The sequence below is a fragment of the Sceloporus undulatus genome, chromosome 3 (genome assembly GCF_019175285.1).
Source record: "Sceloporus undulatus isolate JIND9_A2432 ecotype Alabama chromosome 3, SceUnd_v1.1, whole genome shotgun sequence".
NCBI lineage: Eukaryota > Metazoa > Chordata > Lepidosauria > Squamata > Phrynosomatidae > Sceloporus > Sceloporus undulatus.
This window is the reverse complement of record NC_056524.1, coordinates 97,816,493-97,840,240: the sequence shown is the minus strand read 5'-3', so window position 1 is coordinate 97,840,240 and position 23,748 is coordinate 97,816,493. Positions and strand designations below refer to the sequence as shown.

Genomic DNA, 23,748 nt, shown 5'->3' with positions numbered 1-23,748 from the left:
AGATCCTTTATACTTTCCAATTCTGCTGAGTTCTAATTGACCCAAGAGTGTGTTTCTTTGAGTAAATACTAGATAAGAAATACTGCAGCCATGGATGTGACAGCCCAGCTGATACACTGTGCCAGGCTGTCTGCATTCATGCCAGGCCTTTCCAAAAGTTCCTTTTATTACTCGTACATATTGCAACTTTCAACACTGCATAGTTTACTGCATTATCAAATCACCTAACGTATTTTACTTATTATCCATGAATCTCTGGTAACTAACATTTGGTTAGCTCCTGCAGTATTAATTAGAAAAATATACTAAGCTGCTAACTGATATTTGTGGGAAAGATGGGTCCCTAGCTAATGTGAAGGCAGTAGAATGCGAAATTCTACTTGCATAATTGTGCTGGATTTCTCTGTTGCATAATTGGCAGCTCAAGAGATAGTGCATACATACAATCTCTTTGCACAACCAGTTATGCAACACAACCTGGCTGCTAAAGTTTTCATTGCTTGGGCATGTCCCTGTACTAACTGTATAAATACACATCAATTAGTGAACAGACCTTGCAGGAATACAATGGCACTGGTAGATCCACAACATTGTGACTAGAAAGAGCAATACAATATATGCCACCCATCCTTCCACTGAGACTGTAAAACACAACTGCCATGTTCCCCTGCTGAACAGCATCGATCCTGATCAATCCTACGCAAAAAAAAATAAAAAAAAATGGTTGGAAAGGTGAAGACAGGGCACTTCAAGAATACAGCAGTTTGAATTTTCATTGCTGAAAATATTCTGGTGCCTTAACTGCAGATTTAAAATTAAGAGGAACTGTTATTAAAGGTGTACAGCGCTGTATAAATTTACAGCGCTTCAGAAATAAAGGTTAATAATAATAATAATAATAAATAATAAGTGTAAATTTAGATACATCAACAAGCGTTACCTGAATGTTTTAAGCCCTTCATAGGTTATGACAAAATCTAGCTTGCCAAGTTCTTTGTTGAAATATGGAGTGAACTAGAACTTTGATCCTCCAGACATTTTGGACTTCAGGTCCCAGATTCCCAAGCCAGCATGGGCAATAGTTATCAAAAACTGAAAATTCAAAAGCAGGAAAGCCAAGGGCTGAAAACCACTCAACTAGAAGACAATAGAAAAGAAAAGGTGCCTCACCACATCAGTCCTTTACATAAATAAACCTAGGTGACCAACTCACTTAGAATAAAGGGGAGGAGCTCATAAAAGTAACAGTACAGATAAAGAACATTAATAGCAGTTTATCAAAACTGCAATGGCCCCCAATCAATTTTAGAAAAAAATTAGAAAAAATAGGCACAACAATAAGTAATCAAAGTGATAAAGCTCTCCATTGTATATTTAAAGCCCCCAAACAGGTTTTGGAGCTCTGACCAGGAAGCTAAAAGAAGAATGATCTGGAATTAGTCCAAGCCTTACACAAGTGCATTTGCTTAATACTTAGTGCTTCCTTAAAGGTGGGAAAGGCACATAACTCTTTGGAAGACTGCTCACCATAAAAAGCCCTTCTAAACTGTTTGTGTCAGATGTTTTATTCAGCGGGAAATTATAGTTTTCGCATATACATGACACAGTTCTGTACAGTATACTTCCCATGTTAAGAATTCTGTCATTCACAGAAGGATATCAATTCAAGGTACATAATATATATATTTATATATTTATAAAGAAGCTAAAATAAAGATAGTGGCGGGTGGAGTGAGCTTAATGAAGTGTTGGTTACTAATCTATTGATGAATGTAAGGAATACTGATAACTGAGTGTTCCAAAAAGTATTTTAATAAACAAAACAGCTAGTAAAGTTAATCGAAATATTTATAATACTATTCAGTCATTGCACAGTAGTTCCAATATACAATCAAGAAGATGCAAAGAACACAACACTTAATTTGGAAAAAAAAATCTATTGCACCCACAATTTAAAAGATTTCAATCATTTAAATTCCACTCTACTAATATTTTTATAAACATTTACAACACATCAGTAAACACAAATTTCTACCTGCAGTGCAGCATAAAGGGAAAGAAGGGGACCTTCAGCTATTAAAACAGATGTTCAATGCCCATTTATGGCACCCAATTACCCTAGAGAAAGTTACTTTAGTTATCAGTCATTATTCCTACAATAATGCAAGCTCCCCACGTTGAGTAATAATTAGTAGTTCTCTGGTTACATGCCTTTGTATCCTGTTCACTACGCAGTCCTCTGCTCAAAAGCTATTTTGTGGCTGCTTGCCTCAGTGCTTGCAGTATCAACTGCTGCCAAGGGGACATTCCCTTTCAGTGCCCAGTTAAATAATCCTGTGTAGAATCTGAAGCAAAAGAGTCTGCATCTTCATTGTCGGAGTCATCACTACTGTCATCAGCAGTTGGCTCTCCCGTCAGTGCTATTCGAGCATAGTCATCAGTGTCTATAGACTTACAGAAATGGATGGCATATTTCAATTTCTCTTCTAGCACCTGTTTGCATGAATACCTGGGCAGTTTCAGCAGAAAGAAGCATGTATATGACTCAGGAAGGAAGTGATCTGGAGGATTGTATTTATCTAGAACCTGTCAAGTCAAAAAAGAAAGAATGTTTTAACCACACTGAACCACCAAACGGAAACATCATTATTACATATCATACCATATGCTTTACTGCACAAACAAAACAGAATTTAAGCCACACTGAGTTCAGTGGAGCTTGTTCCTAGTTGTGTTGGTAAGGGACTGCAGCCTTCACCTTTTCACTCCTCCAAGTAAAATAGTATCTGCAGTTGCTGTACATATAATACCGTATATACTTGACTATAAGTCGACCTCATGTGTAAGTCGAGGGCAAGTTTCAGGGCCAAAAATAAGGATTTTGCTATGACCCATGGAAAGATTGAGGGTAAACTTTAGGGGCATATAGCAAAGGATCTAAAGGACGAAGCAAAGCAAAACAATGTCAAAGAACTTACAAAAGTACAGCAAACATAACTGTTTGTGCTTACTCTTAAGGCTGGATGGATGAGAGAGTAGAGGGGGTCAGTGCTTCACATACTGTACTCCTGCTTTTCACCAGGAGATGGTTTCGTCTTTTAAATAAGAATTAAGATACACTACTTACATTGACCCGTGGATAAGTCGACGCAGGTTTTTGGGGTCCATTTTGTGACCTAAATTTCTAGACTTATACATGAGTGTGTACAGTACATATTAAACAATCCTTTTAAAAGATCATTGGAAATGCTACACCTCATTTCTTGTTTTAAGTGTTTTCTTGCCTGAATTACCTTACAGTCTTTTTGTTAGCTTGCTCAAGCTTTTAACACTGGAAGAAATAATCCTTAAAGATAATATTTATTTTTTATTTCTATTCAAAGTAGGCTACTGTTTCTCAATGAAAGCACAAGTCACCTATTCAGTAGAAAAATCATAAGATCAAGAAAAGTCCTTTAATACTGCAGTCACAAGTCATGCATTGTACAATCATTTTGGAACAAGCTAGTACATTCTTGACTACATCAAACTGTAAGGAAAAAGGAAAACTGCATTTATGGCAACAGTACCTCCAGAGCTGCAAACACAGAGAAGAAAACGTAACAGCCTTCAGCTGTGTATGTTGAACATTTTCTACTAGACATAGAGTCCTTTCCTCAAAAATGAAACAGTAGGCTGCACAATATAATTACATCATATGCTAACTGGAAATTAATTCAAAACTGTCATGAGATACTATTATCTTGCAGCTCTTCAATTCTTACCTGGATAATAATAAAAACTAAAAATTACTTGTCAGAATGGCAAAGTGAAAGCTAGATTGTAGAGTGATCTCAGCTATTAAAAACACCAGACGGAGATCTAAAAACTTCACCTAACAATATCCTGAAGTAATTTCAGACTTTTTATTCTTCTCTCTAACTAAGGAAATAATTTCCTGAGATAATATGGACATCTTTCTTAAACAAATTCATTTTTAAAAAATGTCAGACTCTCATGCAGCTTTATTAAACAAACCTATTTCGGAACTAGAACTTAACAGGAAATTCAGTCCTTAAAAGTGGGGAAAAACCAGAGCCAAATGGTTTTTCAGGATAATTTTATATGTTATTTTACAAAGATTTATCTCCTCATCTACTAAAATTGTTTAATGAAGTCCTTAGTCAAGGTTTATGCCCTCAGACTTGGCGTACCTCTAGAATCATCCCAATGCCCAAGACCAAAGATCCCAGCCTACTTGTCTCAGTGTTTAGACTGATTTCACTTTACCCAGGATGCAAAACTGTTCACAGCTATACTAGCCCATAGAATAAATACCTTCATTACAGAATAAATTGACAAAGATCAAATAGGTTTTACGCCAACTCAAAAAATATCTAATGCCATTCATAGAGCACTGAATGTCATCTATTATGCTTCCTATTCAGAGACCCCTTTGGCAACGATGTCTCTTGATATACTGAAAGTGTTTGATCACTTGAATTGGCAATACCTGTTTGGAGTGCTTCAGGAAATGAATTTTGGCTCACATTTTATCAAAGTATTGAAATCTTTATATAACGGCTCACAAGCAACTATTATGGTTAATAAGGTGACTTCAAATTCCATCTCTATACCGAAAGGGACAAAATTAGGTTGCCCTCTTTCGCCACTTCTTTTTGCCATACCACTGAACCTTTGGCTAATCTTATCTGATGCAATCTCAACATTCATGGCCCAAACATTGCAGGACAAATTCACAAGTTAAACTTATTTGCAGATGACATCTTACTTTTTTTAGAACAAGCTTATAGATCTTTTATAGAATTAAAGGTCATCCTGAACTCCCTTGATTGTTTTGCAGGCCTGTGAATCAATTATATGAAATCAAAACTTCTGTGCTTTAATACTTCTATTAGTGAGCAGAATCCACTGCAACAATTAACAAACCTACAACTATATCCATCAGGCTTTATATATCTACGTGTATATTTGACTAAAGATATTAATCAGCTTATATTATGAAACTAGAAAAATGTTACTAGATGGATTACTGCAAAGTTAAGAAGGTGGAAACATCTACATCCTTTTATGCTAGGGAGAATTGCCTTGGTGTAAATGTTCCTTGTCCCCCATCTCTTTTTTATATTCCAAGTGATTTCTATGGTCCCTTCTATACTGCAATTTTAAAAAATGGCAAATATTGATCAATTCTTATATTTTTAATAATAAACAACCCCATTTTCATCAGTCTGTCAAGCACTTCCCAACTAAAATGGGAGGGGGGGGGTAGCCAGATTGATTTTGCAGCTTTCCAATTATCCTAAGTAGTTCCTTTAATGAAAAAAAGTACTAACATCCCTGGGTCAATATGGAACTTAATGTATATTTTTACACATTGCATAGTATATTCTTCAAAAAAAAACTTTCAGGAAAGGAGATTAGATACTTAAACAATCCATGGCTCAAAACCACCATTGAGATTTGGCATAAATGGAAATATATTGTTTCTCCAGACTTGTCTCCTCTATATCTGTTCTTATCCATTCAAACTTTTTCCACCCAGATAAAATCTTTCAATATAAAGGTTGAGAAGAAAGAGGGATTTACCAAATTAAAGATCTTTTCACAAAAGGTAAATCCAGGTTGACTGAGGATTTGATATCAACTCTAGATCCACTGTTAATTTCATGCCATCAAATCAATCAAATTAAAACATTCTCCTCTAGCTTACTTCAGAAGGGGGAAACGTTAAGAACTGTGACCCCCTTCGAAATGCTATTCAGTGATCCTTCTGGAAATGCTAAGGGTTCAGTTTCTTGTATATACTAATATATCTTGATTGATACATATCAAGGCACTAGTAGTGCCAAAATAAGCTTGGAAAGTGAATTGAATATTTTAATATCTGAATCGGCTGCTATCTGGTAATCTCCTTTGTTGAAATCAAGATCAGCCCTGACCAGACAGAATTTTTAAAAGCTTGTCCACAAATGGTACATGACCCCTCTCTGACTATCACGGATGCTAAATTCTATGTCCCCTTTATGCTGGAGAGGATACCCAGTTCCAGGGACATACAACCATATGTGGATCAATTGCCCCCAAATTAATTTTGTTTGGCATGAAAGTGCTCAATCAGATTTCTTTAATTACAAAACAAAAAAAATCAGCTTTTCCCAGCTCTTTTGTTACTTTCAATTTACACTAAGGGCAATAAATTTTTAAGACACAGAATGCAGATTACTTTATTTTTGACAGCAGCTTGACTTGAAGTGGCCAAATCTTGGAAGACAGGACTTGTGTCCCTAGATACAGTAATTGGTGGAAAAGAGTCTGGGACCAATGGCTAACAGAGAAGCCATTATCAGATAAAATGAAATGAAATTTAAAACAACAAAACTAAGACTTCTTCTATGAAAAATGGCTTCCCTTTATTGATTTTGTTAATACACATTTTATAATTGTCCACCCTCCAATTTGCCAGTGGTCACTATGGTCCGATCTATTTCAAACAACTAAAATTTTATAGGACTATATATGTGTGATGCTTTTGAAAGTTTTGAAAGTTTATTTTATAATTGTAAAATTTTGTAGGCTTTTAGCCATCCTTTACTGTTCTGATTTTTGTATAATCTTTTAATAATTTTTTTTAAAACATTTAAAAAATCTTACCTGGATGACAAAGTCCCTGCCTCTGAAATCTGCAATTGTTCTAGGAAGCCTGGTCCTGCCCCATACAAAGCGCAGAAAAAGAGAACGTTCCGTGTTGGAGAAGGATTCCATTACTTCCCAGAACCATTGTATAAGGGAAGCTGTAGGCTCAATCCCTTTATATGTGGCCACAGATTTCAGAAGATGAAGAGGAATATCTGGACTCCCGCACACCTGAGGAGGGAAGGGAAGACAGAAGAAGGAATGTCACGAGTGATTTTTTGCTTCTACTGCACTTAAGATATTTACCAATAATAAAAATATTACTACAAGTTGAGTCTGCCTTACCCAAAATGCTTGGGATCAGGAGTCTTTTGGATTTCAAATTTTTCAGACTTTTTTTTTTTGCAGACTTTGAAAAAAAGAAACTAACAGCATTGTTTTCAGACAGAACCAGGATCCCAGAAGGATGCTACAAAATTTCATGGTGATTTTTTTTAATTATTGAAAAATGTTTTTATGGAAAGTATCAAATAGTTCAGCTTCTGAAATGTTTTGACTTGATATTATTTTTGTTTACTCCACTTCTGTGCCATTTTTGCCCTTTCATGGTGTAGAGTATCTTGTGTACATCGAGTGGCAATGTATGTGTGTCTGTGTTGTTTGCCTTCAAATCATTTCTGATTTATAGTGACCCCAAAATGAAAGTATCATAGTTTTCTTGGTAGATTTCTTCAGAGGAGGTTTGCCATTGGCATCCCGAGGCTGAGAGACTGCGACTTGCTCAAGGTCACCCAGTGGGTTTAGGTGGCCAAGCAGGGATTAAAACCCTGCTCTTGAGTTCTGCCAATTAAATCAATGTCAACAACAAAATGTAGGAAATGTGGAGGCGGGCGGGAGGTAGGGCTCTGTAGCAGCAACTGATAGTTGCACTTTGTGAATGGCTTGGTCCCAAATTTATTTTTTTATTTTTAGGCATAAAGCATCCCTTTTAGTACTTTTTGATAAGTCAATTATATAATTTACAGCAATCTTAACCTTTGACTAATAATGAGGCACAACCTACTGTAGGGGTTATCAAATAAGCAGTTAGAAAAGTTTCAAATGCATGCTCATATAAAATATATGGCTAGATTTCTCCTTAGGTAACCAACAGAGACAGTAGCTCCTTTCTACGCACCATTGTTTCCAGTTCAAATCCTGTGAAAAGTGAAAGAAGAGGAACAGGGACAACGCGGGCCATCCCTTCTCGAACTGCAGCAACTTGCTCATCAAATTCATGAAGTCTGCCAAAAGACACCCATTTGTTAGTGAAAAGAACACCACTGATATGTCTGGCAATAATACAGATCGGTAGGAGAAATACAGAGGTCTTTTGTCTTTCCTTCAAAATGTCCTTTAAAAATTCTGGTGAAAACCATCATACTAGACTATAATCCCAACAGTATTTTATACATGCTCAAGGCTCTGGAGATAAGGCAAAGGATAATGGAGGGGCTTTCCTCCTTCAAACAGTTTGAAATGAACAAGGCAAACAGAATATAATTATGATACAGAATACAGTGTGCCCACGCCAACTGTGAACTTGCCATCCATGGATCTGAGGCTCCGTGAATGACAAGCCCATCTTTTTCAATGGGCGTGTGCACACTCGGTCGCATTTGCTTGCATGAATGTACAAACACACACACACACACACACACACACACACACACACCCACACACTGAAAAGAACAGGACTTAAGGTCCCACATTTTTTACTATCTGCCGGAGGGGGAGGTGGGGTGGTCCAGAATGGATCCCCCACAGATAGCAAGGGACCACTGTACAATCCTTGACCATTGCCTATGTTAGCCAGGGATGATGGAAGATGCATGCTAATAACCTCTGCAAGGCCACAGTTGCCCATCCAGTTCAAGGACAGGAAACTAAGTCATACGCTAGTTCCCAGCAACCACGCACCAACTGTCTGATGAGTTCCACTCCACTTTCTCTTTATTATCTAATATTCAGATGCCTTTTTGACACAAATGGAGTCAACGGGAGAGCAATAGTAACTTTTTTTTGGTAGAAACTCCTGAAACTAAGGCAAAGCCGTATATTTTTAATGTCAATAGGACAGTACTGTAACTAAAATACTAGCATTCCACGAACCTGTAGTTTATTGCCAGCCTCACATATTCAGCTCGATTATCTAGTGTAATATGGGTGTATTTGGAACTAAGTTGAATATCTTGGCCACTGGCATTTGGCACTGTAAAAGGCAGGCTCATGGCTTCAAATTCTTCAGAAGTAGCCTCATTGTCTCGGATGTACATAAGTCCAGGAATAAAATCCTTATCGACCTTTGAAACATAAAACAAACGCATGTAAGCCCTTTTTCACAGAATAGTTTTATATCCAACATGGAAGGTATGAAAACAATTCATTGATAGTATGAGAGTTCTGCAAGTAAATATCTATGTATGCCTATGGTAGGAGGAAGTATATTGCTTCTTAAAACTACCTAAAGATCTGTTTTGAAAAACTGAAGGTCTGTGTGTGTCAAATGGAAACTCTGGATTGAATTAGAAAAAGAACTGTCATCATGTACATAAAATTTATATAAATATATACGTACACCTTTTGTAGCCCAAAATTGCTTTAGTATAATCATATCAAAGCATAATAGCAGGAGAAAATATATACAGGAAAAGGGATGGCAACATGAATATTTCACAAGGAACATCTAGTCCACTCAGCAAACTAGCACCTTCCTTAAACAGAAAGCCACCAATGGTAGAACCACCTAGAATTAACAAACTCAGATTGCAAATGTTGACTAAGCCCTGATCTGGGCAAAAATACAAAAATTATATCCCTACCACACCACACTTATTTAAGGTTACTAATTAAGGGTAAAACAAGTTGACAAATGTGAATTACAACCAGCAAGACATTTGTTGGAGAATATGTTCCTTTAAATCAAGGGCAAAGCAAACAAGCTCCTAGTGTTCAAGAATTAATTCAACATAGCCTGGTCCTGTTGCAGCTCTCCCCACTACCAGCTGAAATCAATTTTGTAGCATCCATTTTTATTTTTATTTTTTAAAAAATTGGTTGGATGTGCTTTTTTGAAGAAGAAATTATACCCCAGAAGCAGCCATTAGCTGCTTTTCAATGCTTCCCACTCCTAGGCAGGAGTGGGGGGTGGGGGTGAGGTAGGGGTAAGACCCTGCAAAATCAGTCAGGGGACTACAATATAATCCACCTGTTATTTGTATCTGCCTGAAGTAAGCTCTGCTTATTTCCAAGTAGACATGCTTAACAGTGTGCTTTTATGCACAATGTGGATACATCTTTTAAAATGTGCTTTAAACACAAACACAGCCCACCGCTTCACATTTTCCTTACAACAGGTAGAAAGCAACAGCTTAACCAGTTGGATTCAGACTGTTTTTCTCATAATAAGCATAGCCTCCTAAGAGCAGTGCTAACCAAGCAAGCTGTTAAATTAAACGAACATAAGTTTATGCTTACCTCACTGAGATCAGCAATTGTTAAGTTCATTCCTGCCAACTGTTTCCATACAGGTTCTGCCAAATTAAGGCTTAACGGGCTTCCAGTCCGAATAGCAATCCCCAGCAAAACCCCTGGGAAATTATTTTTAAAAAGAGGGAAAGATTATGGGTTTGTATGTATTGTATAATGAAAATTCTGCACAAATATTAAAGCAATGCTGTTATGTGAAAATTACCAAGGAAGCGAAACATATTCATGTGCAACAAAGACTTTGCCGCAGGGTTTAAAAGAAAGCAGTCTCTGTTTGCTCCTGATTCATCCCTTCCATTGGGAGTGACAATCAAAAGTGGCGTCAGACCATTTTGAAGTTCCTCACACATTTCTGCTATTGATTCACTGTAACCTCCACCACAGTCATCCACAGATTCACCTAAGGAGAAGGAAAACAGTATTTTGTGGGGACATCAATGTTAATAGTGAAGTCGTTTAAAAGCTACTTGGAGACATGTGTATAAAAAGTATTAATAAATGCAGTGAAAATGAGCAGTTGTTGAATATGCTTATTTTCATCACCACTACCAAGGGGCACAACAGGTCACCTATTTCAAAATATTTAATTGTCATTAAAAATGCATTAGACCTCCCAATATACAGTCACGGGCTATAGAAACAGACATTCAGAGACAACACGTGTTCCTTTAATCACAATTAAGGTCCCGGAGATGTTTATCTTTCAAATGTCATAACCATTAAGCGCAATGCTTTGTACAGCCTGAGTCAATTAAATACCAGGAAAAGAGATAACATCTAGCAAAATGATGTATTAAAGAAAGTTATATAAGTGAAGCTTTACAATAACTTGTTTCATAGTTCAGAGTACTAATATAGCTTTAAATGAGATTGGCACACTGGAGGACTTATAGTGAAATCTTGCCAAGGAGAAGGAGCTATCCATAAATGGGTTAACTCCTGCCCCCATCCAGGCTGGGCAAGATAATGTGTTATATAAAAAGAACCTCTATTGATTCTCATCTCTTCTTGCTTCAGTTCCTTCACAAGGCCAGACACAGCACTGAATAGTATAGAAAAGACTCCACACATCCAGTTAATCATAGAATCATAGAGTTGGAAGAGACCGCAAGGGCCATCCAGTCCAACCCCCTGACAAGCAGGAAATCTCAATCAAAGCATCCCTGACAGATGGCCATCCAGTCTCTGTTTAAAGACCTCCAAGGAAGGAGACTCCACTACTTTCCAAGGTAGTGTGTTCCACTGTCGAACAGCCCTTACTGTCAGGAAGTTCCTCCTAATGTTGAGCTGCAATCTCTTTTCCTGTAGCTTGCATCCATTGCTCCGAGTCCTCGTCTCTGGAGCAGCAGAAAACAAGTTAGCTCCTTCCTCAATATGACATCCCATCAAGTATTTAAACAGGGCTATCATTTATTTTAAACAGTTAAAGAATTTAGGTCTTGTCATCTGGCAAGGCTGGATAAAGACACTGTGTCAACATAATATTTGCAGCAAGCTTGGAAACCCTTCTGACTGAAGTGACTGCAACCAGAAACAGGGTCTTTATAGAAATCTTTAGGATTCCCCTGTTGTAGCAAAAATGCAGTATCTTCACATCCACAAAACATATCCAGGGGTAGCTGTGTTGGCCATATAGGAAAATCCAATAACATCAAAATCCACAAAACAGTGGTAACGGGATTTAAAGTTTATTTCCTGGACTTCTAAAGAAAAAGCCAATGGAGTGAGACTATTTGAGGTTTTCATCTCCAACAAACGTGGGGGGAAAAACGGGACCGAATTGGCATGTTTTACCTTAAAAACACTTAAAAGTTGTCCTGATGCAAAACCATGGAGGCTTCCTGAGAAATTCAGTTCTCTGCCTAACAAAAGGGGCTTGTAGCCTCACAAAGGAGTCAAAACATACTGGATCTCCCAGTATCCACATAGCCAGAAGGATGAGGAACCTGCCAGGATGAATACCTCTCCATACCATCTGAACTGAGGACAACAACTGCATCTTGACATCCTCCCCAGTATGATTTTTAACACATTTGCCTGGTGAAGAAGCCAATGGAGCTTTGAAAGCTTGCAACGTGTATATTGTGCATTTTGGTTTCCCAAATAAAGGTTTTACTGTTTTGTGGATTTTTGATGTTATTGTACTTTAATATCTCTAGAGTGAGAGATAGGATGAAAAGGATAAAAAGACTGAGAAGGGTGCTTAAACAGTTACTTTACTTCCTTCTTTTGCAGAGAAAGTATAGCTTTCTTCTTAATTTTGGTTTCTATGGGGATATTTTTAAGGGCATCTTCCTCAAAAACCAAACTACCAGCAATGGTGATTAAGCTAGATTGGCTCTGGAGTGCATATCAGCATTCCAATGCTTGAGCCAGACTGATCTTCTCGCTACTGTGGAGACAGAAATGGGGCAATCTGGGGGGGAAAAATTCCCCTCTCTCCTTCTGGCCTGGGAGGGAATGATAGGACAGGCCCAACACCATCGGGCCTGAAGAGGAAGAGCCATCCCCTCCCTCCTTCCAACTGTCATCTTCTAGCCTTAGAGGGAATGAAAGGACAGGCCCAACGCCATCGGGCCTGGCTTCAATTAAGAAAAAGAGCCCTCCCTCCAGTCCATCTGCCTTGGTCCAGGCCTCAGAGGGAGAGAAGAATGCTGGAACTGATCCCCCCCCACCATTCCCTTCTCCTTTTGTGTCGTGTCTTTTTAGATTGTAAGCCTGAGGGCAGGCTCTGTTAGCCCCTCTGTTGTAACCCGCCCAGATTCCCAGTGATTGGGCGGCAAATAAATAAATCATATTATTATTATTATTATTATTATTATTATTATGTCTCTAGTGGCATCTGCTATGAAGCTAAGGATTCGTAGACCTCCAGAAATGACCTGTGTAGGAATTATGATCTCCTTGTTGGTGAAAATATCCTGAACCCAGAGCATGGCTGCTCTCAGGGAGGCTGTAGATGAGGCCTGGACAGAGAGCTTTGATGCCTCATGTTAGTATTTAAGAGATCTTTTCATTTGGAACCTTAAGAGAAGAATCTCCTTGTTTGGGTGCAAGAGCACCCACGAGGTGAGCTGAAACAGAGCCATCTGTAAGTGGGATTTTAAGGAATTTCATGGCCTCAAGATGCTGGGTGTATAAGTTTTCAGCTGTATTGACAGCATTACTACCCTACATAGATAAATCCCATTCTGATTTAATAAGATATTTAAAATCAAGAGGAAGTGGAGCAGCTTGAGTGGAGGTTTTAGGTTTAGGAAACATTCCTGTCCCATGAGGTGTTAGTAGGCATAGGACTAGTGTTGGAGATAGAATCAGGCTCATGCAACCTAAGGGCTTTGACTGCTTTACATATGAGAGGAACAAAAAACAAACCAACCCTAAACTGAATTATCTTTCCCATGTTGGTTGTTCTTGTTCCCCAGTGTCTGATCATTCCTCCTCTCCTAAATCAGATGGTTTTCTCACTAATGTTGTATAGAGAGAAGTGACATCTAAGCCCTGAATAGCCTGGGCGTATTGAGTGCTAGCTCCAGGTAAAGAGACTGAGTCCTCATCAATTCTCATGAGCACGTGTAAGAAGACTGCTCACAGTGCAGCCTGTTTGCCAGCAATTCTTCTACATGGGGGGAGAGGAGGACTAGGTCTTGGTCTTTTAGAAGCATCATGACTAGTGGGAGGAGGTTGGTTCATTATTTTCACCTCCTCTGCCACCACAAAGGAAATCTTCCGAAGCCATGTACTCTGGTCAAAAACAGTCTACAACATATGCACATGCTCTTTCTGGACTGAAAAGTGGTGCAGAAGAAACTGGGGTGCAGCTGCCATGGCGATGATTTGGTGGAGTTAAAGGGGAAGTATTCTTGTTAAGGTCAGCATCCTCCTCCTCTTCCACAATCCCTCTGAAAATTCATAATCAGTAGTCTCCTTGAAGGCTACGTCCTCTCTTTCTAACTGTTGTTGAACAAAACTTACTCCAGCACCTCAACCATTATACAGTCAGAGGCACAAGGAGGATCCACTTCAATATAAACTGATGCAGCAGCTTCATTAGCATAGGTAGCTCCAGAGGAGGCAGACATTGCCATAGAGGGTGCTTTTGTGAATATGCCTTTAGGGCTCCCAGGGAAGGCAGGTAAGACTGCACACATGTCCCAGGCTAAATGGACTTATCTTGGGGTAGGAAAGCTCCAAGAAACGTATCTAGGTTTGGTGGACTTGGTTTTAACTTTACCCATCCCGAGGATGCATTTGAGAAAGAGACATGAGGGGGACAGAAAGCAATAGAAAAGGAGGGGGAAACTAATGAGGGAGAAAACTAATAGGGAAAATGAAAGGCTAAGAGCTATTTCTTAAAAACAGCATAGGATTGAGGAAGGTGATAGATGAAAAAAGATAAATTTAAATAAAAGAAATAAAGCCTGCAAAAGAGGAGGAGAGGGTTACACAACCTTTCCTGGGCAAGGCAAGAAGAAGAAATGAAGTAAGTGGAGATGAAAATCAACAGAATTTCTTTTTAGATAACAAGATATCTTGCCTAACCTTGGGAGCAACAGAAATTAACCCATTCATGGATGGCTCCTTCTGTTATCTCAGAATATTCTAGATTTAATCTGAAATTAAATTTAGCTTTTTCATTAGCACAAGCTAAAGTACTAATCAACTGACTATATCTAGTATAACTGGAGTAGGAGGCTTCATTATGAGCCATATTCGAGTTGTAAGCATGATTCATAATACTCTTTTTTAAAGTATTCAAAAACGGCAACTCTGGAATGATTCCCTAAGTAAATTAACTGGTTAAGTTTTGCCACTTAACTTTTCTTCTTTGTATTTTATTACAATGCATACAGTCAAAAAGAAAGATAAAATTACTAGACATGTCAAAATAAAAACCTTACCAACAAATTTGACTTTCCAAACACGATGGGGCAAGAGGAGACTGTCTGGGCTAAATGAGTACATTTTAGCACACATTTGTCCAAAAACAGATTTTGTGCCATCTGGACCAGCCAATCCTCCTTTGCTTCTGGAACGCTTTACCTAACAATGAAAAATAAGCAAAATGTCTCACAATGCAAAGCCTAGCAGGCTGTTAAACTTATAACTTAATGAGTAATATTGGAATATTTTTAGTATGAAGAAATAGGTGCTCAATTGAGTGAGCCTAGCAATTAATGTCAGCAGGAATTTTTGAAGGTGTGCACACACTGTAAGAACCCACATGGAGGAAGTAATGATCTAATGGAGATAATGAGAGGATAGGGTGACAATCTTAAACTGATGTTTAAGAAAGCACAGAAATTGTTCTTTCAGTTCTGCAGCATCCATCCCTTGACCCATTTTACATTTGGACCCAGGGCCAGCTCCCAAATGTTTACCCCTAAAAAGATGACTGAGGTATATGGAACAGAGAAACCCTCCTGCCTGAGATGCATGGGTGTCACTAGACAGAGCAAATAGTACTAAATACTCACAACTACAGTAGATAGTACTGACAAATCAACATCAGTGTATTATGAAGTTCCTTAAATATTCATACTTTTCCACATCTGCTTAGTGCTCTGATTTCCACAGTAAATCTTACAAAACTTAAACATTGTGATAGGCTGTATATAGACACAGTGTTGACATTTAAATATATGCTTCATAATGTTTCCAGAACATATAATCATTACTCTCATACTTGTGTCATGAAATATCAACTATATTATAATTTTTTAAGCTGCCTTTGCAAGTTTTACTCTACGTAATGAAGCAATATTTTACACTCAGCCTTTAGAGAAAAAGAATTCTCTTTAACAGCCGTATCTTGCCTGGGGCTTGACATTAAACTCTTCCACGTCAATGGAAGTTCCTATAATAACCACTTCCTTCACCAATGTGACCACATGTGATGCCCAAAAGTTATTTCCTGGACCTTAATTGTACTTAAGGCCATTCTGAAATGCTTTAAGTTATATAAGCAAAGGCAGACAAAAATCATGTGAGAGAATAAAAAGTACACAAATGTGATACAGCACTCTCTCCGTAATTCATTTAACACTCTAGCAAGAGTGCTTCCTGTACACATACACAAATGCACTTCTGGCTCTCAAAGAAATGACCCTCATTGACTTCCCCCCTGGTGAATTCATTTCCTTTCAAAAATCAGCGATATTTAAAAAAAATGACAGAAACAAATGACACTAGATATAGAATATTAGACGTTTTGAAAAGGGGAGAGAGGAAACCCATCTTAAGTTTCAACTCCTTCCTCCAAATCTATCAAACATAAAAATACCCCCCTCAGAATTATCATGAAATTTAGAACATATGGTTTTGATCGTAAGACAAACAAGCAGAATATGTTCATAGGAAGGAAGCTTCCTGCAATTTTCCTGTAGCCAAAAGCCTAAATAATGTTGGATGGGGTACATAGAATACTGGGAAGGGAAGGATCATGCCAAACAGTGCATAATAGACACCTATGCCCTATACCAGTGATGATGAACCTTTTAGAGGCCGAGTGCCCTAATTGCAACCCCAAACCCCCTTATTTATTGCAAAGTGCTGTGTCCCTCTGGCTTTCCAGTAACAAACTCTGGCAAACTCTGTGCTGGGGTGACGGCACATGTGCCCACAAAGAGGGTTCTGAGTGCCACCTCTGGCACGCGTGCCATAGGTTCGCCATCACTGCATACTGTTCAAAAGGATCCCTCTCCCAGCCTTCTAGAGGACTTTCCAGAAGGCAGACAGCTACATGGAGAGGAAGGAATAAAAAGTAATCCTTCCATTCTCCTGTTCACTTATTTTAGAATTTAATCTACTGACTGCACATATATGTATAATCTGGTAATAACTCAGATTCTTCACAGGTGTCCATATGTTCTGCCCACAGTGGAGGATCAAGACTACAGACCTGCCACAATCTGTACATCATGTCTCAAATCTATTGGACATTTTTGAAGAAGCCTACACACATACAGCTCAGTTCGTGAAAAGCCTGTCTAACTTTCATCGCATTTTCCTATCTCAACTTTGACAGGAATCACTAGGGCAGACTGAACCTATTCATTAGGTTGTATTAGTATAACTTTTCATATATGTGATATCAAGTGAGCAGATGTCAAATCTTGCATAATGTATACCCATATAGGTGTGTCATTGCTTTTCTGATAACCTGGAATCTATCAATGTACAACAGTGGTCATCAGAACAAGTTAGAAACTGACAAAGAATGTTATTAGTATCACAAGCAGTCATTCTCCAGTCCTTGAGCATGAAACAGTGGACAGTAGTCTCACATTCCAGGCATTTGCAGCATAGTATTCTTACTTGTATTCTGTTGAGTTCCACAACTGGCCCATGTTGTCGATCTCTCACCATAGTTGCTTGAACAACCTTTCTAAATGCTGCCTCCTAAAAAGGTGAAGAATACAAAGCCTTTAGAACACAATTGTGACTATGTTATATTTACTCTGGAACGCCTGAGGGGATTAGGTATTGGGGGCACTGCGCTCCAGTAGTTCCATTCCTACCTCTCGGGCAGATTCCAGATGGTGATGCTGGGGGACGCTTGTTCTCGTAAAAGAGAACTGACATCTGGTGTCCCACAGGGCACCATTCTGTCCCCCATGCTTTTTAACATTTACATGAAACCGCTGGGAGAGATCATCTGGAGACATTGGGCCCCGTGTTATCAATATGCCGATGACACCCAAATCCACTTCTCCATGTCTCCGACTGTTGCAGTGACTAAGGATGGCATCTCTCCTCTGAATGCCTGCCTTGAGTTAGTAATGGGCTGGATGAGGAAAAACAAACTCAAGCTGAATCCAGAGAAAACGGAGGTACTCGTGATAGGGGAAGGAGATTTCCCAACCCATCCTTCACGGGGTCACACTACCCCTGAAGAATGAAGTTCGCAGTTTGGGAGTACTCCTGGACTCGTCTCTACAGTTGACATCTCAGGTGCAGGCGATAGCCAGGAGTGCATGGTGTCAACTTTGGCTGATACGCCAACTGCGTCCCTACCTGGCTCAGGGAGACCTTGAAACAGTACTACATGCACTGGTAACCTCTTGTTTAGATTTCTGTAATGCGCTCTACATGGGGCTACCTTTGTACCAAGTTCGGAAGCTCCAATTGATTCAGAATGCTGCAGACAGACTGATCACCAGGACACCGAGATCAGAGCATATTACACCGGTGTTGAAATCTCTACATTAGCTGTCGATTAGCTTCCGGGCGCAATACAAAGTGTCGGTTATTACCTATAAAGCCCTACATGGCCTGGGCCCAAGTTACTTAAGGGAACGCCTCTCCCTACATAATCCGCCCCGCACTCTCAGGACATCTGGCACAAAAATATTAGAACACCCCAAAACCAGGTTGAAAACCACCTCTTGTAAAATGTTTTCTGCTATGGCCCCTAGACTTTGGAACAACTTACCAGAAGAGATCTGTCTTATACCTTCTTTGGAAGCCTTCAAGAGGGCATTGAAGACAGATCTCTTCCGGTGGGTCTATCCAACGGGTCTCCTCTAATCTGATTTTGAACATCTGAATATGATGACTCAATTCTTATGACTGTGAGCAATACTGTAACAACTCTTCCCTTTTTATTTTTGATTGATGTATTTTGTATGTATTTTATGATGTTTATACTGTTGTAATCCCACTTCTATCCGAACGGAGAAGCAGGAGATATAAATAAAAATTATTATTATTATTATTATTATTATTATTATTATTATTATTATTATTCGGTGGGACAAGACTGCCACTACACTTCCTTATATGTCCTAGCCTTTTCAACCAACACATCCTTACACCATTAGGAGGCTCCTGGCAGTCCAAAAGAGGAAAACTGGGCACAGTTTGGGTTTGGGAAGTGATGAGGGAGTGCAATTAAGTCATGAGCATATGTGTACTCAAACTGTGAATCCCACAGCCACTGACAATGTAACATTATGACTATAAAAAGAAGTGGTATATTTTACAACCAGCTCGATTAGTCAAAGAAGTGCTTGCCTTCACCACTATTCCAGATGGATGTAAAGATGGTTATAAGGTACAGAAAGCAGTGCTGGCTGGTGGCTTCCATGTCAGTGGGGCAGTTAATGCTCCTCAGGTTTCAGTCTGACTTTTAAAGGATATGAATAAAGAAAGCAATGGCAACTGTATTTTAAAGAAAAGCTATACATTGCCCCAATTGTTTGAAACTACTCATCTAAACAGAACTATATCTCACTTTCTGGTTTTAAAAGATGTAACAGTGAAATGTTGCTAAGCAGATATTGGCCAAAATATAAAATCAGAGTTGTACTAATGGTCAGATTCCATGTAACTACACCAGGGATAAATAATTTACAGCCCTAGGCAGCTCCTGGGCACAACTTGTAGAATCTCTATGTTCTCCTACCACTACATAACCCTTATTGATCAATTTTCTGCCACTGATCAGAACTGCCTCTTTTAACACTATTAAGAATGGTATACAAAACTAACGATGGCAGTTGGGATTGCTGGGAAGAGGAACTGGCTCCCCTCTAAACTGACCCAGAAGCAGTCATTTGTACTGCTTCTGTGCAGCTGATGGTGGTGCAGAAGCAGGCTTGCCTGATGGATTGCTGCAAAGAGGTGAAATAAAGGCTCACACCTTCTGCAAATGCAGTCTGCAAGATTGCCAGCAATCTGCAGTATCAACAGCTATAGGATTTCTCTTTCTCTGTTGTTAATGGTGGGGCAAAAGTTGTAATGCCACGGCCAACGGTATGCACACACAGTTCTGTCCTCACATACAATTAATGAAATAAATTTGACTTAAAAAGTGATTTTTTTTCTTTTAAAAAATAGTAGAATATTGAAGTTTGAGACAAATACCTTTCCTTGAGATATCAAAATTCCTCGTAATGTATCAAATCCCACTGATGGGCCCTGGCCAGTTTCATCAAGGCGGCCCTCAAGATCAAACATGGGAATGCAAGGACAAAAGAGTTCAGAGATGTGATGCAGTAACAGCAACCTATTTCTCAAGGCAATGATAGGAATTTCTTGTAGATGATTGTATTCCATAGGAACCTGGAAGAGCCACATTGTTAGTGCTATATATTCTGATAAAGGTTGCTAGAGAAATACACAGCAAATATACAGAAAGAGCTAATGCGTATTTCCACCAATCCAATACCCTTGAAAAGCATTCTCATCTCATGCCATTCCATCTTGCAGTCAAACCATTCACTATCATAAAAAAATGTGAGCACCCTTCCTAAGCTGTTAAAGCAGCTTGGATGGACAGCTCTTTCTAATTTATGTAAACTTCCAAGATGTTTACAAAGTTTTACAGTGTACAGAGGTGCAGAACTCACATGTGGGACAGCTCAGAGGAAATAAATATTCAACTTTATTTTATTAATATTTTTACATTATTTGGCCAGCTAAATACGTGTTCAGAAAATTTCATGGTGCTGCCATTTCATGTAGGTGAATAGACTGAGGCTTAATCCAGACCAGACTGAAGTGCTGTTGGTCAGTAGGAAAACCAACCTGGGAATGGGATCATAGTCCAGGATCACAGAGGGTGCTTTTGGTCTATCTGTTTCAGGCCCATGTTTGATTTCACATGTATCACACAGCCAAATCTGATGGCTACACAATGTTTTGGTGGCACTCCACTCTCTAGTTAGCTAGCATCAGCCATGTGACTGATGCAGGAAGCAACAGTGTCTAGAACAGGACAACAGTCACTGAACAATGGCCCTGAATCTTCAGCCAATTATGGGGAAAGGAATAGGAAGAAACATCTCTTCCCCTCATCAAAAGCACTATTTGAATACAATGCCTGAACAGGAGAATATTCAACACAACCATAAATGGAGCCAACGAATAAAATGAAGTGGTCAATGGTGAGTGGGGGAGATAGAATCAATAATACTTGACCTATGCCCATTAGCCACTGAGAGCTAAGACCATTCTTTTTATACATGTTGCCAAGAGGTTTAAAATGTGATTTCAAAGAGACTCAAGTTTTACCTGTGTAGGGAGCTTCCCTGCATTTGCTGGCTTGCTGGTAGACCAGGCTAAGGTGTGTGCTGAACCACAAGCCACTCTGTTAATCTTTTTACCCTGAAGAGCAGCAACCAGACGTGGTCTCTGAATGGCATTTGTTGTCCCATCTCCAAGCTGCCCTTCATCATTATCTCCCCATGTATAAACTTCACCTGTGTCAATCAAAACCATCATTTCACCAAATACATCAAATCTAAAGATATGAGTTACAATCATAGCTTAGTGATGCTAAGTCAGACAAAACATTACACCTTGGTTCCCACTGCCAGGAGAAAGGTGGGACATTAAATACATTTTTAAAAAAAATCTTAAGTGGTGAAGGGAGGAGTTGGACAAGCCTGGAAGGCACCAGTCAATCACAGCTCAGGCAATGCTGTGCAGGAGAAATGATACAAAACTAAGGCTAGTCTGTGACAGAGGGCAGATAGGGAAAAGCTGTAACAGGATAAGATAGGACAGTCAGCCAAGGGAAAGAACTGAATAGGATTTGGGGGAGCTGTGAATTAGTTCAGGGGTTAACATGTGATCTAATTGTGTCCTAATCAACCTCTGCTTGTTTATTTTTTTACAACTGTGTCTGACTGTTCCTGTTAAGTATGGATACAGAGTGTGATTACACTTAATACAGAGTCCACACCATATGCAGGCTCGTTATAGGCAGGATTATAGGGGAGAATGTACGATGTGCGCATGTGGCTTCACAACGAACACGAGCCCCATTAAATCAATGGGGCTCGCGAAAGGTGCGCGCAGCCATAGGGCAAGCACAAGCCCCATTGGATATAATGGGGCTCAAGCATATACACACTTTGCTTTATGCGGGGGGGACACTGGTGCAAGTACAGTCAAGCTCCTTATAAATGATGAATTAAGATCATGTTCAGTTTTAAGTGGTGAAATATCACATAACAGTTATACTACTCACCATCTTCAGTACAACATACACAGTGCAATGAACCAGTTGCAATGGCAATGACTTTCTTTCCTTGCAATCCCTGGACTTGACGAGGTCTTCGAACATGGTCATCTGATCCATGGCCTAATCGATGGTAATCTCCTTTACCCCTGTATTGAGCAAACAGATTTCAATCAATGCATTTGTTTTCTTGTCAATCAGTTCCAAATCCAAAACCCTGACTTGGTGGATTAGCATATGGTTCTGTCCCTACATTTACATAACAAATGTTACAAAGATAAACCACCAAATGCCTCCTAGCAACTACAAAAGAAGCACAGCTTTGATCATATGGTAACTTACAGTTATTTACAACACAGGTATTTCTTTCTTTAGATTATTCTAATATTTCAAGGTGGCAAATTAAAGAAACAAACAAAAAATTACATTAAAGCATAATCTATAATTTTGTAAGATAAAGACAGAAATCCACAAAGAACTACTATTAAATTTCTCCTAAAAATTCAACTCCAATTACCATGAATGCACTTACCATGTATACACAGCTCCAGACTTGGTAAGAGCCACAGAAAACTGAGAGCCACATTCTACTTTAACTACTCCAACTCCTGTGAGGGAATCGATCTAGGAAAGAGAAACTTAAGGGTAACTGAAAAAAAACAGGCTAACTTTGGAGCATGCAGGTGTCCAAAGGCATTTTAAAACAGACATTCCAGTCAAATAATGGTTTTAATATTGATTAAACCCAATTTTCACTGGGCTAAATCTAATGTTAATTTTCCCAGATTAGGCTCACTGAAATGAAGTTACATCTAGCTAAAAAGTCTCATTACTTTTATTTATAATATTTAATATAATCTGACCTTTCTCCCTTTTCTTTGCTATCTCTATTTAAGCAGTGTTTAGCTTTCATTCCTTCAGACACAGAAAAAATAAATTGAGAGAAATAAAGGCAACATTTACACAGAAAATGTACAGTGTTGTTCTCCCAAGACAATCCTCAAACAAGGTGTTGACAGCCATATGGTAAAGCTTCACAAAGAGACAGGGAGACTGACAAGAAGTCTCTTAGAGGTTTATAAAGAGAAAGATGTGTTCAACTCCAATGACAGAGTTGGAATGTATCAAACCAGAAAGCATCCCAAATGGGGAAGATCTGCTGCTTTTATTTCCTTAAATGGTTCAACAGTAGCCTGAACTCAAGAAATTGTTTTTTAAAAAATAAAATTTTGATTTAAACATTTGAAAGGGGAAGCAGAGGCCTGCTGCAGTCTCTTATAATTCCCTGTATTTTCTCCAAAACATTTCAGTCCTGTCAAAGTCTTTAAACTTTTGGAACAGATGTTTCTTTGATGGAAATGACACTAAATATGTCTTAGATATCCTCTCCTGGGTATTTTTTAAGACATGGAACTACACATCTTGATAATTATACCAGCAGAATAATCAATCCTGACTGTCAATATATGCTCTTAAACTACATACATGACTTTTTATGTGTGACAGCTAACTCATTAGTCATAGTTTAAAAGTTGCACAGCAATCTATCAAATGATGACATTTTGACTTAATCATCGCACATCTAATCAATTGCACATAAAAATGCCACAGCATTC

The 23,748-nt window shown here is 38.8% G+C and overlaps 1 protein-coding gene across 1 annotated transcript in view; it reads right to left on the bottom strand.

Annotated features, from left to right (window-relative positions):
* Nucleotides 1-1,790: 1,790 nt before the first annotated feature.
* Nucleotides 1,791-23,748, bottom strand: part of HERC2 (HECT and RLD domain containing E3 ubiquitin protein ligase 2) — a 127,478-nt gene continuing 105,520 nt past the window's right edge. The window contains exons 77-88 of the mRNA XM_042458402.1: nucleotides 22,665-22,756; nucleotides 22,142-22,281; nucleotides 21,181-21,368; nucleotides 20,032-20,229; nucleotides 17,482-17,565; nucleotides 15,066-15,207; nucleotides 10,370-10,564; nucleotides 10,153-10,265; nucleotides 8,788-8,978; nucleotides 7,814-7,919; nucleotides 6,655-6,867; nucleotides 1,791-2,586 (exon numbers count right to left, since the gene is read on the bottom strand). Of these exons, the coding sequence (XP_042314336.1) occupies nucleotides 2,314-2,586; nucleotides 6,655-6,867; nucleotides 7,814-7,919; nucleotides 8,788-8,978; nucleotides 10,153-10,265; nucleotides 10,370-10,564; nucleotides 15,066-15,207; nucleotides 17,482-17,565; nucleotides 20,032-20,229; nucleotides 21,181-21,368; nucleotides 22,142-22,281; nucleotides 22,665-22,756 (1,935 nt within the window). The 3' untranslated portion in view covers nucleotides 1,791-2,313. The remainder of the gene's footprint in view (nucleotides 2,587-6,654; nucleotides 6,868-7,813; nucleotides 7,920-8,787; nucleotides 8,979-10,152; nucleotides 10,266-10,369; nucleotides 10,565-15,065; nucleotides 15,208-17,481; nucleotides 17,566-20,031; nucleotides 20,230-21,180; nucleotides 21,369-22,141; nucleotides 22,282-22,664; nucleotides 22,757-23,748) is intronic.